The sequence below is a fragment of the Rattus rattus genome, chromosome 16 (genome assembly GCF_011064425.1).
Source record: "Rattus rattus isolate New Zealand chromosome 16, Rrattus_CSIRO_v1, whole genome shotgun sequence".
Lineage (NCBI taxonomy): Eukaryota > Metazoa > Chordata > Mammalia > Rodentia > Muridae > Rattus > Rattus rattus.
Window position 1 is genome coordinate 3,533,218 of NC_046169.1, and position 14,025 is coordinate 3,547,242.

At 45.4% G+C, this 14,025-nt stretch overlaps 1 protein-coding gene across 1 annotated transcript in view; it reads right to left on the minus strand.

Moving 5' to 3' along the window:
* Positions 1-14,025, minus strand: part of Fry (FRY microtubule binding protein) — a 237,550-nt gene that overhangs the window by 182,766 nt on the left and 40,759 nt on the right. The window contains exon 2 of the mRNA XM_032886834.1: positions 6,225-6,424. Coding sequence (XP_032742725.1) covers positions 6,225-6,424 — 200 coding nt within the window. The remainder of the gene's footprint in view (positions 1-6,224; positions 6,425-14,025) is intronic.

Genomic DNA, 14,025 nt, shown 5'->3' on the forward strand with positions numbered 1-14,025 from the left:
CATGGCCCGAGGCAAGACACTGTGCAGGCAGACATGGTACTGGAGGATTCAAGAACTCTACATCTTGATCTGGAGGCAGCAGAAGGAGACTATAGTCTCTGTGGTCGTTTGAAAAGAAATGGCCCCCAGACTCATGTGTTTGAATGCTTGGCCCATGAGAAGGAGGACTATTAGGAGGCGTGGCCTTGTTGGAGTGAGTGTGTCACTGTTGGGGTGGACTTTGAGATCTCCTACGCTCAAACTATGCCCGGTGTGGTATACAGTCTCCTGATACTGTTTGCAAATCAAGGATGTAGAATTCTCAGCCCTATCTCCAGCGCCATGTTGGCCTGCATGCTGCCATGCTTCCTGGTAGGACAACAATGGACTAAGCCTCGAAAACTGTAAGCCCCTGAACACGTTCTTCCCATAGCCAGAACTATTTCAAATCAACTCATTCATGACCCTCTGGGTTCTTGTGCTTTGGAAGGTGATAGAGGCTTAATTCGGGTTTTATTGCTGTGAAGAGACACCGTGACCATGGCAACTCTTATAAAGGACAACATTTAATTGGACTGGCTTACAGTTTTACAGGCTTAGTGCATTGTTGTCCTGGCGGGAAGCATGGCAGCATGCAGGCCAGCATGGTGCTGGAGATAGGGCTGGCTATAGGAAGAACATGTTCAGAAATGGACAGCCAACTGCTTGCTCAGGCCTCTACTCTTGCTTGAGGAAACACAAAGAGATGCTGGCTTCCAAAGAAACACAGAAGTGGTTGGCTGGTCCTAGGCCCCAGACTACAACCATGAAGATGATTACGAGGGCTGAACACCTCATGTATGCGCGCGAGGACCCCAGGTGCTCCACACATCGCTGTGCCTCATCAGCCATCCCAGGAGTTAGGCACTGACGCTCATCCAACAGATGGGGAAATGAGGAGGCAGACATTGCCCTAGACCGTACGCCTATAGCTACGGAAGCAAGAGTCAAATCAAAATCAGTTTGCCCCAAATAACTTTATATCCATTCATACTGTTTGTAACTTTCTATCCATTCAGTCCACAAAGTTGAAAGTGATGAAGCTCTTCAGTTTGGGAAAGCTGAGGAGCCTTGTTTTTCTTGTTTTTAAAAGGAATTTATTGAGAAATTAGTAGCCGGCAACTACAGTGCAAATGCTACCAAAGTAGCGACTCCCGCATATTGAGAGTGTGCCTTCTGTGACTGAGATAATCGACTCATGGAGTGGGGTCGAGGCAGTGACCTTTCAGTGAATAATGAGGTATCCTCAGACGCCTGCAGGCAGAGACTAAGAACCAATGTCCAGCTGCTGTTGTTGAGCGTATTCTAGAACACTCATCTCTGAAGAAAGACAGACTGAGAAAGGCTCCCGATTATCGTGTAGACCTGAGCAAGATGGCCTGTGAAATACACAGGCTGGTTCCTACAAAGGTATTCCTTTTTAGCCTCTCTTGTTACTGTTTCAGTCACTCATGTCTTGGCCTACTCATTCATTCATAAAATGTTTACTGGGGTTGGAGAGGTGGCTCAGTGGTTAAGGGCACTTGCTGCTGTTACAGAGGACCTGGGGTCAGTTCTCAGTACCCACATAGTGGTTCACAACCATCCATAATTCCGGTTCCAGGAGTTGGAAGTGCTTGAGTAAACACAAGGGCCTCTGTGGGTACCACACAAACGTGTGTGTCACACAGTATACATGCAGGTAAAATAGTCATACACATAAATATAAATACATTGTTAAGAGAAAACATTTACTATCTATTGTCTATAAAATATTTAAGACTGGGGATGTGAAAAGAGTGAGAGGAGGGCAGAGAGAAGATGTATAAACCACAAGGAGACACAGGCATTGTCTCGTAGTAAGTTCCTGCTGCCTTTTCAACCAAAAATTCAACCTCTGTGAAAATACAGTTTATACTATGGTCTGATATACACATAAAGAAACAAAAGCCCCACAGAACAATGTCCACTCTATAAAAACCATAATATTCTCTATTCTACTCCACTAAGATGATAGTTCTAATAAAGTGTATTGTGGTGTGCGTGTGTGTGTGTGTGTGCATGTGTGTGTGTGTGTGTGTGTGAGAGAGTATGTGAGTGTGTGCTCGTGCGTGTATGTGTGTTGTGTTTGTGTGTATGCATGGTATGCATGTGTACGTGCATGTGTGTGTATGTGAGTGTGTGTGTTGTGTTTGTGTGTATGTGTTGTTTGTGTGTGTGTGAGAGTATGTGTTTGTATGTGTCTGTATGTGTGTATATGTGTGTGTTAGTATGTGTGTGTGCAGGTGTGTGTGTGTGAGCATGTGTGTGTGAGTATGTGTTTGTATGTGTCTGTATGTGTGTATATGTGTGTGTTAGTATGTGTGTGTGTGTGTGTGTGTGTGTGTGTGTGTGTGTACTGGGGAGAGTGAGGGTTTGGGGAGGGAAGACACATGCGTGTCGTCCACGAGGACACAGTTTTACAGACACATCAGCAAGAAAAATCAAGGGAAGCTTTTTGTTGAGAATGTGTGAGTTGGGCCTTAGCGATGGGCAGGAAGAGAAGCTGAGAATTACATGAGGTGGGGCATTCATCACTGCACGGTGGGTAGCAAGAAATGGATTCATACAGGTACATGGTACGAGTGAGATAGATTGTGGCAAAATCAAGAGATAAAGAATGTGGGGTTGGGGATTTAGCTCAGTGCTAGAGCCCTTGCCTAGCAAGTGCAAGGCCCTGGTTCGGTCCCCAGCTCTGAAAAAAAAAAAAAAAAAAGGAAAAAAAAAAAAAAAAAAAAAAGAGATAAAGAATGTGAAATGAGGGTTTCAAACAAGATGAAAAAGACAAACGTACACCAAGGAAGATTCATCAGACAGCATCAGATGAGAAAGAAATATCACCCATCACCCTCCACTATGTCCACCTTGGGGACATGCTGCCCCGTTCTAGGCACTCCTCATACACACAGGCATTTACTCTGACTTCTATCAGCCTGGGGAGCAAACCAGAAATTCCACAGATGCCAAAGGCAGAAAACCAGACAAAGAGGACCATGGAGCTCCCATGTGACATCTGGAAATGCTGAGTGGAACATACAGGTTTCTAAAACTCAGAGCTGAGCTGAGGAGACACACAAAGGGCAAGGGGTGAGATGGCATCATGGCTGCCTGTGGGAGGGTTCTTTGCCTCAAGAGCCTGGCAGCATTCCTGCTGTCTACAGGAAGATAACAAAGGAAGCCTTGAGCCCCCAGTGGTGGGACACAGGAAAGACAAGACCTTATGCAAACACCTCCAGAACAATAAGGACAATCCATTGTTGACAAAAGCTACCAGGCATAACAAACACAAACACAGACCTTTGAATATTGGTGTCACAGTGCAGTCACTTACAGGAGGACAGAAAACATTCACTTAAGGTTATGAATGCATAAAAGAAACCTGGGACTGTAAGGGACAAAATATAGCAAATCCCCAGAAACCTTTAAACAGATATTAAAAGAGAAATAAACAGGACTTCTAGGGATTAAAAACATAATTGCTGAAATTATAGTTCTGCTTAGGAAGATTGAGTGACATATCAGAAAAAGCCCCAGTTCTCTTGCACACTAATGAACTAAAATATAGGTCTGAGGAAATTACTCAGAAAGAATTCGAGATGAGGTATTAGCAGTGGGAGAAGAACAGGGAAAAGATTTGTGATATAATATAGGAAGACAGTAAAAACTGTGTAGGAGGAGCTGGGGAGCACACCTTTACTCCCAGCGCTTGGGAGGCAGAGGCAGGTGGATCTCTGAGTTTGAAGCCAGCTTGGTCTACAGAATGAGTTCCAGAACACTTAGCACTATGCAGAAACCTCGTCTCAAATTAATTAATTAGTACTGGGAATGGGTAAAAAGGACAAAAGGTGATATTTAGATAAAGAATGGTCAAGTATTTTCTAGATTTGGTGAATGAAGGAGGGATATAAATCTAAATTAAAAAAGCCTAAGAGTCTCAAACACAAAAATAAAAATAAATTCCTATGTAAACGCAGAGTAATAAAAGCACAGAGCTCCAAAGGTAAGGAGAAAACCACCAAAAGCAAACAGAGGAAAAGTAAATCATCTACAAAGAAATAAAACAAGAGACTATTTAACAGTAACCAAAGAGGTAACTGAGTGAAACAGCACTCCAAAGATCTGGTCTAACAGTCTAGAGGACAAATGAGTGCCACTCAGAATTCTATACCCAGCTGAACTATCACCAGAGACTGAGTGGGCACACTGATCTGAGGAACAGTGAGCCCTTCCTTTGACTTCTATGCTATAAGATAAAAATATAAAAATGATATAGACGATCTCACTTAGCTTACTTAGCACACGAGAAAGACAAAACAAAGACAACAATGAACAAGAACAAAGGCAATTAAATGTCCCCATGAAGCATTAGAAAATAGAATAAAATTATTGACTCTTCCATCAATTATAATGACTCTCACTCGAGCATCTTTTGGGTACAGATAGAAATACTGCTGAACAGCTCAAAGATGTTTATAAAGGTATTAATGAAGGAGGAAACTGAAATCCGATTTCTGTAGGACATTTTTAGTGTCCAGCCTTTGCCCTCCACTGAGGATAGCTCTTTGGGTACTGAAAAGCCATGTATAGAATTTTAAACTTTAATGTGCCATGGTGCAGGTTCTTTTGTTCACCATGTACTCAACTATTACAGTAAGGGCAGCTCTCCCTCGGGCATGGTCATCAGAACTACTTTTTCCTCCTTCCGGTTTCTCCTTCTACAAGGTTCTCTTCCCTCCCTAAGCCTTTAGACAGGATTATACCCCATGCCTTTCATCCATCAATCTGTATTTGAAATAGAAATAACACCAAATTGACTAAGGTACTAAATAAGAGCTGGGCATGATGGTGCCTACCCATCATGCCAGTTCTTGGGGAGAAATGGAGACATGAGTTCAAGGCAGGTTTGCTACAAACCCAGTCTGAGACCCTGTCTCAAAACAACAACAAAATCCAAAGGGAGTGTTAAAGAAAAAAAAAATCAATGTCAACTGCTAAACAATCTTTCTTCAGATTTTAGAGCTAAGGTGCCTGATGACCTTTAGAACATGAAAGACCTTTCCTTAGTCTTTGGCTCTACACGTCAACAAACAGAAGCATTCATGTTTCTGGGAGGGTTAGCATGAAAGAAAATAATTTGGAAAAAAAATCAAGAAATAGCCCCAGGAGGTCAAGTTTGTGATATTCTAACTATGGAAGAAAGCAAAACCAAAAGGCATGCTCCAGAAGTCCCTGCTCGGTGGGTAGCCATATTACCCACAGTGCTTTGCTTTCCAGGTCACTAGCTCTTGGCTCTCCTGAGTTCCTTCAGATGTGGCTTTGCAGATACCAGCCCCTTTGTCACCTAAAGATGCTCGCTTTTGAACAAACATGAATCCTTCCCACCAACCCTCTTCTGGGCTTAAGGGAAGCAGCCTGGGTCTTGGTCTCATAAAAGGATGCCACATAGTGAGTTTCATCTTTAACAATATGACCCTCAAATAGAGGGTCAAAATATTCCAGCAATGAATATATATCTGTGTCTATTTATATCTATCCATTTATCTATCTATCTATCCATCCAATCCATCCATCCATCCATCTATCTATCCACCTGTCTGTCTGTCTATCTATCTATCTATCTATCTATCTATCTATCTATCTATCTATCTACCTACCTACCTACCTACCTATCTATTTAAATATCTACAGTATTACATGCCTTAGAGCTATATTTGAAAGCAGGCTGAACAAGTATCAATCCCCCATGTCCTCTGCTTCAGTTCCTGTGTCTGTGATCCTGCTTTTAAGTCCTGCTATGACTTCAGCCAATGATGGACTGCGAGCTGTAAGATGAAATAAATCCTTGCCTTCCCAAGTTGCCTTTGGTCATAGTGTCTATCCCAATGGGAAAACAAACCAAACAGCGTTTGCACATCATTTCTGTATATCCTCCTGAGTAAATTAAAATCACCTCTGGGTGGCTTGTAACACTCACTACAGTGTAAATGCTAAGAGATAGTTGCTATGACACTGAATTGTTCGGGAACTCACAGTATATGCAGTATATCACTCCCCTCCCCCCCGCCACCTCCATGTTTTTATCTGTGCTTGGTTGGGTCAACAGACCAGGGACCCATAAATCTAGAGTACCAGACATGTTCGGCACGAAGAAGGATTTAAGAAGAGGTCCTTTCATGGTCCGTACTTACCAAAGGCTCTGCCATGATGATTCGAATCTTACGCTCAGCCTGAGTGGTGAAGCTCACAAATACACTCTTGAGGACATACTCTCCTGGCTTGCTGTCTGGGTCCACATTGATCGGCAACATGGCCGGTGGTCCTTTCTCCCTGTGCGTGCCTGAAGCAGGTGGAACTGGAGGCTTGATGTAACCGTTGCCAACTGGAGAAGCTGAAAAAAACAGAGTGGATTTTAATGGATATAAAGACATAAATAGTCAGACGTTGTGTGTTAGTAAATCATAAATGTAAGGCTGGATCATAAAGAGAGCACGCTTCAAATCATAGCCCAGTCACATCCTTTAGGAATGGTGTTAGAATTTAAGCATTTTGATCATATAATGTTTTTATTACAATCAAATACTCCATCCCAAAAGCCTTCTTTACCGCATGGATATAGCAGATAAACTGTATAACATTTAAGATGCTTGGGGCTTCTTTTTAAATAATCTAGGCAAGTAGATTAAGAGAGTCAGAGAGGCAATTTCTTGTCTAGGATTTTAATGCCAGGCTCCCTGTTTCCTGTGTTTCAAAGGCTGAACTCGTGGCTCACTGCTTCCACAAAGCTCCGAGAGCCATTTTTCAAAAACTCAGCTGGCTGCTGCTCTCGAATGGATACTAGGAAGTAAAGGTCTCAGAAGCTCCTGCTTGCAATCCCTAGCGTGGTGGGGGGGGGGGGGGGTGGGGGGTGGGGGGGGGGGTGGGGGGTGGGAGGGGGGTGTTGCTGAGGCAGGAGAATCTCCGTGAGGTCAAGGACAGCCTGGGTAACATAGATGAGTTCAAAGACAGCTTGGAATACAGTAAGAGAAGGGGAAGGAGGACCTGCCTGCCTTTTTACTCCCTTTCTGCATACACTTACTTATCAGAGCAACGCTGCACTTGGCCCTCACCTGAGACGCTTCTATTTGCAGAATGTGATGGTTTGTGTATGCTTGGCCCAAGGGAAATGGCACCATTAGGAGGTGTGGCCTTGTTGGAGGAAGTGTGTCACTGTGGGGGTGGGCTTTGTGGGCTCCAGTGCTCAAGCTCTGCCCGGTGTGGAAGAGACTCTCCTCCTAGCTGCCTGCCTCAACATGTAGAGCTCTCAACTCCTCCAGCACCATGTTTGCCTGGATGCTGCCACTGCTTCTCACCATGATGATAACGGACTGAACTCTGAAACTGTAAGCCAGCCCCAATTAAATATTTTCTTTTGTAAGAGTTGCCTTGGTCATGGTGTCTCTTCACAGCAATAAAACCCTGACTAAGACCCAGTAGACGGTAGTTAACGCAGAGACTCAAAACTAGCCAAGGCACAGAGAACAAGAGACTACAGAAGGCTCAGCACTGAAGAGAGTATCTACCTCCTCACTAATGCTCGGGAATTAAAGAGTCTGAGAGCCAGAGGCGGAACCTAACTACAAGAAAAAAGTGTTTTCCGGCGGCAGCCGGCCACTTGCACGGATGATTCAGTGACTCTAACTGCACTCCTGCGCATGCGCCAGACGAAACCCCAGCACGGCGAGGGGGTTGCTGGGAAAGAAAAGATCCTATCTCCTTGAAGCACAGAGCCTCTGGCAAGTCACCAGGGGAGACCACACATCAAAGAATATTTTGGGAAGCATGAATTGGTCTTGAAAGGTTCTGTTTTGTTTTGTTTTGGAGTCGGGAGGAAGAGGGGAGATCTGGGAAGAAATGAAGAATGAATGCATTCAGAACACATTGTGAGACACTTGGAGTTCTCGAAGGACCAATATCAAAAGCGGGGAGAGGCTCTACTGACAACATTGAATTTTTGGTCCTCACCACCACTGGGCCAAGCTACAGTGCCTGTTTTGAGTTTACAAAATGTATAGTGTGATATTTGTACTCATTCCCAGCAGGGATGGCTATCAAGGCTCCTGGGATGGGGGTGGGGGTGTGGTCTCCATATAGAACACAATTTAATGGAAAACGTGTTTTAATCAGATAACTACTAAAAATAATTTTATTTATGAATGCAAATGCTATATCTGCTTTTAATGGCATTTTGCCATGTGTAATTCTGAGTATAGAATATTTGGGTGTGGTGGTATAAGCCTACAGCTCCAGATGCTGGGTAGGCTGAGGAAGGAGGCTCATGTGAGTCTAGAGTTCAAGGCCAGCCAGGGCAGCAAGTTGAACACCTATTTCTTTTTGTTTTGCTTTACCATTTTTTTTTTTTAAAGAGTCTCACTCTATAGTCCAGACTGGCCTCAAACTTGGAGCCAATCCTCCTGCCTTAGCCTCTTAAATGTTGGGATTACAGCAATCTGTCACCAGGACTGTCTAAGAGAACTGTGATTTTCTAAGAGAAAAAAAAAATTCTAGCATCCACTAGCCAAGAACTAATCAGGTGTCAATTTTCCTGCAAATAAACTAAGATCAGGCGAGCTTAGGATAGAGCTAGAAGCAACAAAGATGGCGGGGCAGAGGTAAAATATGGCCTTTAAAGGGAACACGTGGTTTTCGGTGGTCAGGTACAGGCCTTAGGGAAAAGGGTGACAGGAGAGGACAAAGTCCAGCTCATCGGCTTATTCTACAGGCCAACAGTCCAAGTCAGCTGATGGAGTTCCACTGTTGCTCATGCCTGCCCGGCCTCCAGTGCGTGGACATCTTGTGGAAGTAGGGCACTGCCCCAGCTCAGAGGGACACGGTACCTGTCCTATCATCCTACTGTATCAAGGTCAGCACGCTTCAGAGCCAGCGAATGAATGCCAAGCCAAAACCTTCCTCTGGAAACAATGCTTTATTATCCTGGTGTCTCTCGGGGCTGAGTGCACTTCTAGGAGCCAGCAGTAACTGTGGCGACATAAGATCCCAAGATCACAAGATCCTGGGATTAAACTCGTAATGATAGTGAGGACAGTGGCCCCTGGCATGCCCCTGGCAGAGTCCCAGATAGCCGAGATCTAGGCACCAGAATACCCATCACACAAACTCTCCATTTATAAGCCCAAATCCACGGCTGTCTTTAAGAAGAATATCCGCCTGTGCTTCCAGTCTGATGTCTTCGAATGTAGAGTTCACCCGCATACCAAGCCAACTACAGAGGGTGAAGGAGGAGCAGTCTGGTTCAGCCATGGCTCTGGGTTCACACAGCCCAGCCTTGAGAGATGGTGGCACAGTAAAGGTCATGGGTGAGGGCCTGTTAGCCAAATCCACTCCCCAGTTTCTTTCTCTCACCATCATCAATTTCCAACAAGTAATAGGCCCTGTTGATATCACTCTCAGGAAAATGCTCAGCAAGGCTTTTAGTGAAGCCACTCCCTACTGGGAAGCTATGCATTTGAGAATTAGGGAAGTCCAGACACACTTGGCCATCAGATTCTGTCCTTCCAGTTCATCCTTGTGCATTGCCCTGTATCTGTGCCCCATTTCAGGGGAAATGGGGACTGTAGCAGCCTGGGAAGAGGAGAGGTCAAATGTCCAACAAGTACCCAGTGCTTCTTTCTCGATTCACAAAGTACATGGCTCTGGAAAGAGGGCCAGTCCCCCTGCTTTTCTGTTCAGTTGCAAGGGTGGACAGAACACACGGCCAGCTTTTCAAAGAACTGGGTGCTGTTTACAAATGCTCCCCTTTCGGAAGCATCACTGAGGATTTGAAATAAATGCCCACCCTCGGTATCCTGCCATGACAGGGAGCAGGCAACCCTCTAAAGTAGGTGCACTTCTTAGACACGGTGGACTAACCAACCCCACTTCTTTCTAGAGACAGTGGACCTTATTTTTCAATGAAGGAGTTAATGGGTTCAGAAGTCTGACCATGCTTGGAGGGAAGGTCTTCTTTCTGTCAGTTCTCGGGACCTTGTTCACTTTCAGGTGCCAGGGACTGTACTTCAGAACTAGGACACCCCTTGATCCCAAGTCTTGTTGTTCCCCAAGGTTCACTTTGTTAACCAGCATCGCGGCTGAGGCTGGTACAGCTGCCTGGAGAATGTGCCACTCCATGTGAGGGCAATAAAAATTAAAAAAAAAAAAAAAAAGGTCCACTATTGTATTTATGAGGGAGCTTAGGAAATGGAAAGTTAAAGGGTATTGCAACTTCTCAAAAGGAGCAGAAGCTCTGGGAGTCACATACAGTAAACGTTGGTAAGAAGGAAAGAAACCCTTCTAAACACAGCGAGAATGAGTTGCCCTGCTCTGAAGAACAATGTTAAGAAATTGACAGTGTTGGGAATTAAAAAGAAAAAATAAATAAATAAATCCATTTGAGCGTCAGCAGAAGGCTGCTTAACAAAATGTCAGGACATCAGCCAGAGAGATGGCGTAGCGACTGAAAGCACTGGTGGATCCCGCAGAGGACCCAGGTTTGGTTCCAACACCTATGGAATCAGCACTCTATCCTGAGGTTTCCAGCCATTTAAAAATTGTTCCTGGGGTTGGGGATTTAGCTCAGTGGTAGAGCGCTTGCCTAGGAAGCGCAAGGCCCTGGGTTCGGTCCCCAGCTCCGAAAAAAAGAACCAAGAAAAAAAAAATTGTTCCTGAACGCTTAGGGGTCCACAAGAGACCCCTTCGATACCAGAAACTCTTAATTCTTCCTATGTTCCTAGAAGGTGACAGTCTCCGCTGTGCAAATAAGATCAGAAAGGTTCAGAGAGGGACATGGACTCAGCTAAGGTCACAGAGCAGAGCCCTGGGGAGCTGTGTGCCTGTTCTAGAAGCTTTCGATCGCTTAGCCTTTGTTTTCTTAGGTATTTAAAACAAGTTTAGTCTAGTGTAGTAAGAGCATTTGATATCACTTTTGCTTCCTCCTCTTTTCAAAAACAATTTTATGTTTATTTTTATGTGTAGTGTGTGTGTGTGTGTGTGTGCGTGGGTACATGTGGAGGCCAGATGAGGTCATAGGATACCCCTAAAACTGAAGTTACAGACAGTTGGCAGCCACCAGGTAGGGGCTGGGAACTGGACCCTGGTCCTCTGCAAGAGCAGCCAGTGCCCTTAGCTTCTGCGCCTCTCCCCAGTTCCCACAGCTGCCTGGGAGACTGGTCACCAGTCTCAGTCTCTAGCGGAATAGTATTTATTACTTATGTGATTAACAAGACAGAATTCTCATCTTGTCTTTTAAAATCAACCTGTATTTATCAGACTGAACCCTAAAATTAGAGAGAGTCAGCTGCATTCCCAGCTATGCTAATTGCTTGCAAAAGCTAAAGTCTGAAGTTGGGTGTGATAGTGCATGGCTATCATTCTAGCCCTTGGGAGATTGAGGCAGGAGGATCGAAAGTCTACTACTAGTACTCCTCCTCCTCTTCCTCCTCTTCCTCCTATTCTTTCCCCCTCCTCCTCCTACACCATACAGACACACACAGAAACAGACACACACACACCTAGCATACACAAATGTGTTAAAATATAGATGTTCATCAGTAACCATACACTTCCACCTGCTGATATCACATTATTACATATTTTAACCCCCAAGTGGCAGTGTGTTGGGGGAACCTTAGGTCTGGTCCAATCTAATCCAGAATCCATGCTGACACTCCAGGGGACCCCAGGCTCATCACATCCACAGCATACGATTAAGCATGCCCGTAGATGCCATAACAGAGCAACCATTCCTATGTTAGGGGACAAGAGGTGGCCCTGGTAAAAACCCAACCCCAGACCAGCAGGACCCTCCATAGCTTCAGTAACATCTGCTACTTATGCGATGGTAGATAAGGCAAGTTTGCTAATGTGGGTTCTGCTCTAGCATGAGCAGGTTTGGAACTTTAGAAGATGATAAAATTAAAAAAACAAAAACAAACAAACAAACAAAAAGAATGATTTGAAGGATGAAGTTTCTTATTGACTTATGGTGTAAGGCAATTTCTAGACAGCCTCATATGTCTTCCGGCCATAGAGACGGCTTTGCCAGGCTGCATGGCCTCTAGAGTCAGTGTGCACTGAGGACTAGGCATGGGGGTCTAGGGGGTACTGAAGTCTGACCAATGGCACACCTCAGAATGTGACAGCAGACGGTACACTCCCAAGATAACTGAGGACACACAGCAGCTCTCGGCTTCCTCCCATCCGTGTCCTTACAAAACCGTTCCTGCCCTTGGTCACTTGGAGAACACGGGAGAAAAGCAAGGAGTTCAATCCAGGAAAGTCAACACGAGTCTGCCCTGTTTTCTCTCTGCCCTCCCTCCAGTATCTTATCTGAGGAAAATGACCACGACACCTCCGTGGCTTCTCTTCTTGCTGCCTGTCACCTGCTAAGATGCGATTACACAGACTTCCCCCTGATTTTCAAAGTAGGCACTGTCACCAGAGCCTGAAGGAATTCTGCCAAGACCGGCCAGCAAAGGAAGATGAGGTTACAGTGACATTTCAAGGTCCCTTCTCTGTAAGGAGATCAAATAACCCTCGAGAGGCAGGATAATCCTGATTTTCAACTTCTCCCTTCCCTCCAAGAGAACTGACAAAAGGCTCTTTCTGGTGTCCTTTTACCCCCAGCACCAGCACCAGCACCACCAGCACCACCAGCACCACCACCACCACCACCACCACCACCACCACCACCACTGCCACTCAGGTCTCATATAGTCAGGCTAGCCTCATAGCCCTGGCTGGCCTTGAACTCCTGACTCTCTCACCTGAACTTGAAGAGGTAGGGTTACAGGTGTCTGTCACTACGCCTGGCTACCTGGGCCAGACTCTGCTGGAAAGGCTGAGGTGGGGAGGCAGCTCAGCAGTTACCGACAGCTGTTCCTCTAGAAGACTGGGGTTTGATTCCCAGCAAACACGTGGCAACTCACAACCACCTGTAACTCCAGTTCCCGGGGATCCAATGCTGCCTGCCTGGTCTCCATGGGCACTGCACGCGCGAGCACACACATACACATGCACACAGAAGAGGAGTCATGTTTTAAAACTTCCATAATAAGAACTTAGTAATTAACACCCACCTCTCAGATTAACATGAGCTGATGAAGAGCCCTATCCTTCCTACAGAGAAAACTTCACCAATGCCCCAATATTCCCAGGTACAGCTCCACTCCCCTAAAGTGTCTATAGCATTTGCTCTGTTTCTTTCAAGACAGGATTCCTCCGTGCAGCCCTGGCTGTCCTGGAACTCGCCCTGTAAACCAGGCTGGCCTCTAACTCAGAGATCTGCCTGCCTCTGCCTCCTCAGTGTTGGGATCATGGACACCCACCATCTTGTTTTTATCGCAAGCACTCGACGGTGTCCCTGGCACCCCCAACTGAAAATTTGTGGTTATTTTAAATTTGTTGATGTGACATCATCCAGTGTCACGACAAAGGATCTGCATGGGTGAGATGGTCAGAGAGTACTGATCAGTTTAAACTTTTAAATCGGATGCATAAAATGGCGGCTTTACGTTATCCCGTTAGGTCTTGTGTGGCAAGCCAATGGATGGAGACCTGACTTATAGGGCAAATGGGAGCCAGCCCGTGGGATCCAGAGGAAATGTTGATCTGATGTTGCTGTGTGGGACAGGGCACAGAAGAACTATTTAGAGCAACAACACTCATGAAACGATTACATGATGCATACAGTGAGGGGAAAAGTGAGGATGGGAACCAGGCAGGCGCCTGCCGGAATCTGTGTCTTAGACTGAAATCCAGTCACGCTGACTTTGCCTCATAAAGAGGACATACGAATTATTCTCCTAGCCCCATGACATAGTGATCAAGGTGTTTAAGAAGTATATTTAGATTACTGCCTCACGGGGCTTTCTTAGCATTGTCCAGTTTGGCAGGATGCTGGTTAGAACTCATGTACCCAAGCGCTGACAACTGTTGGCTGTGTAACCTGGGGAGGAT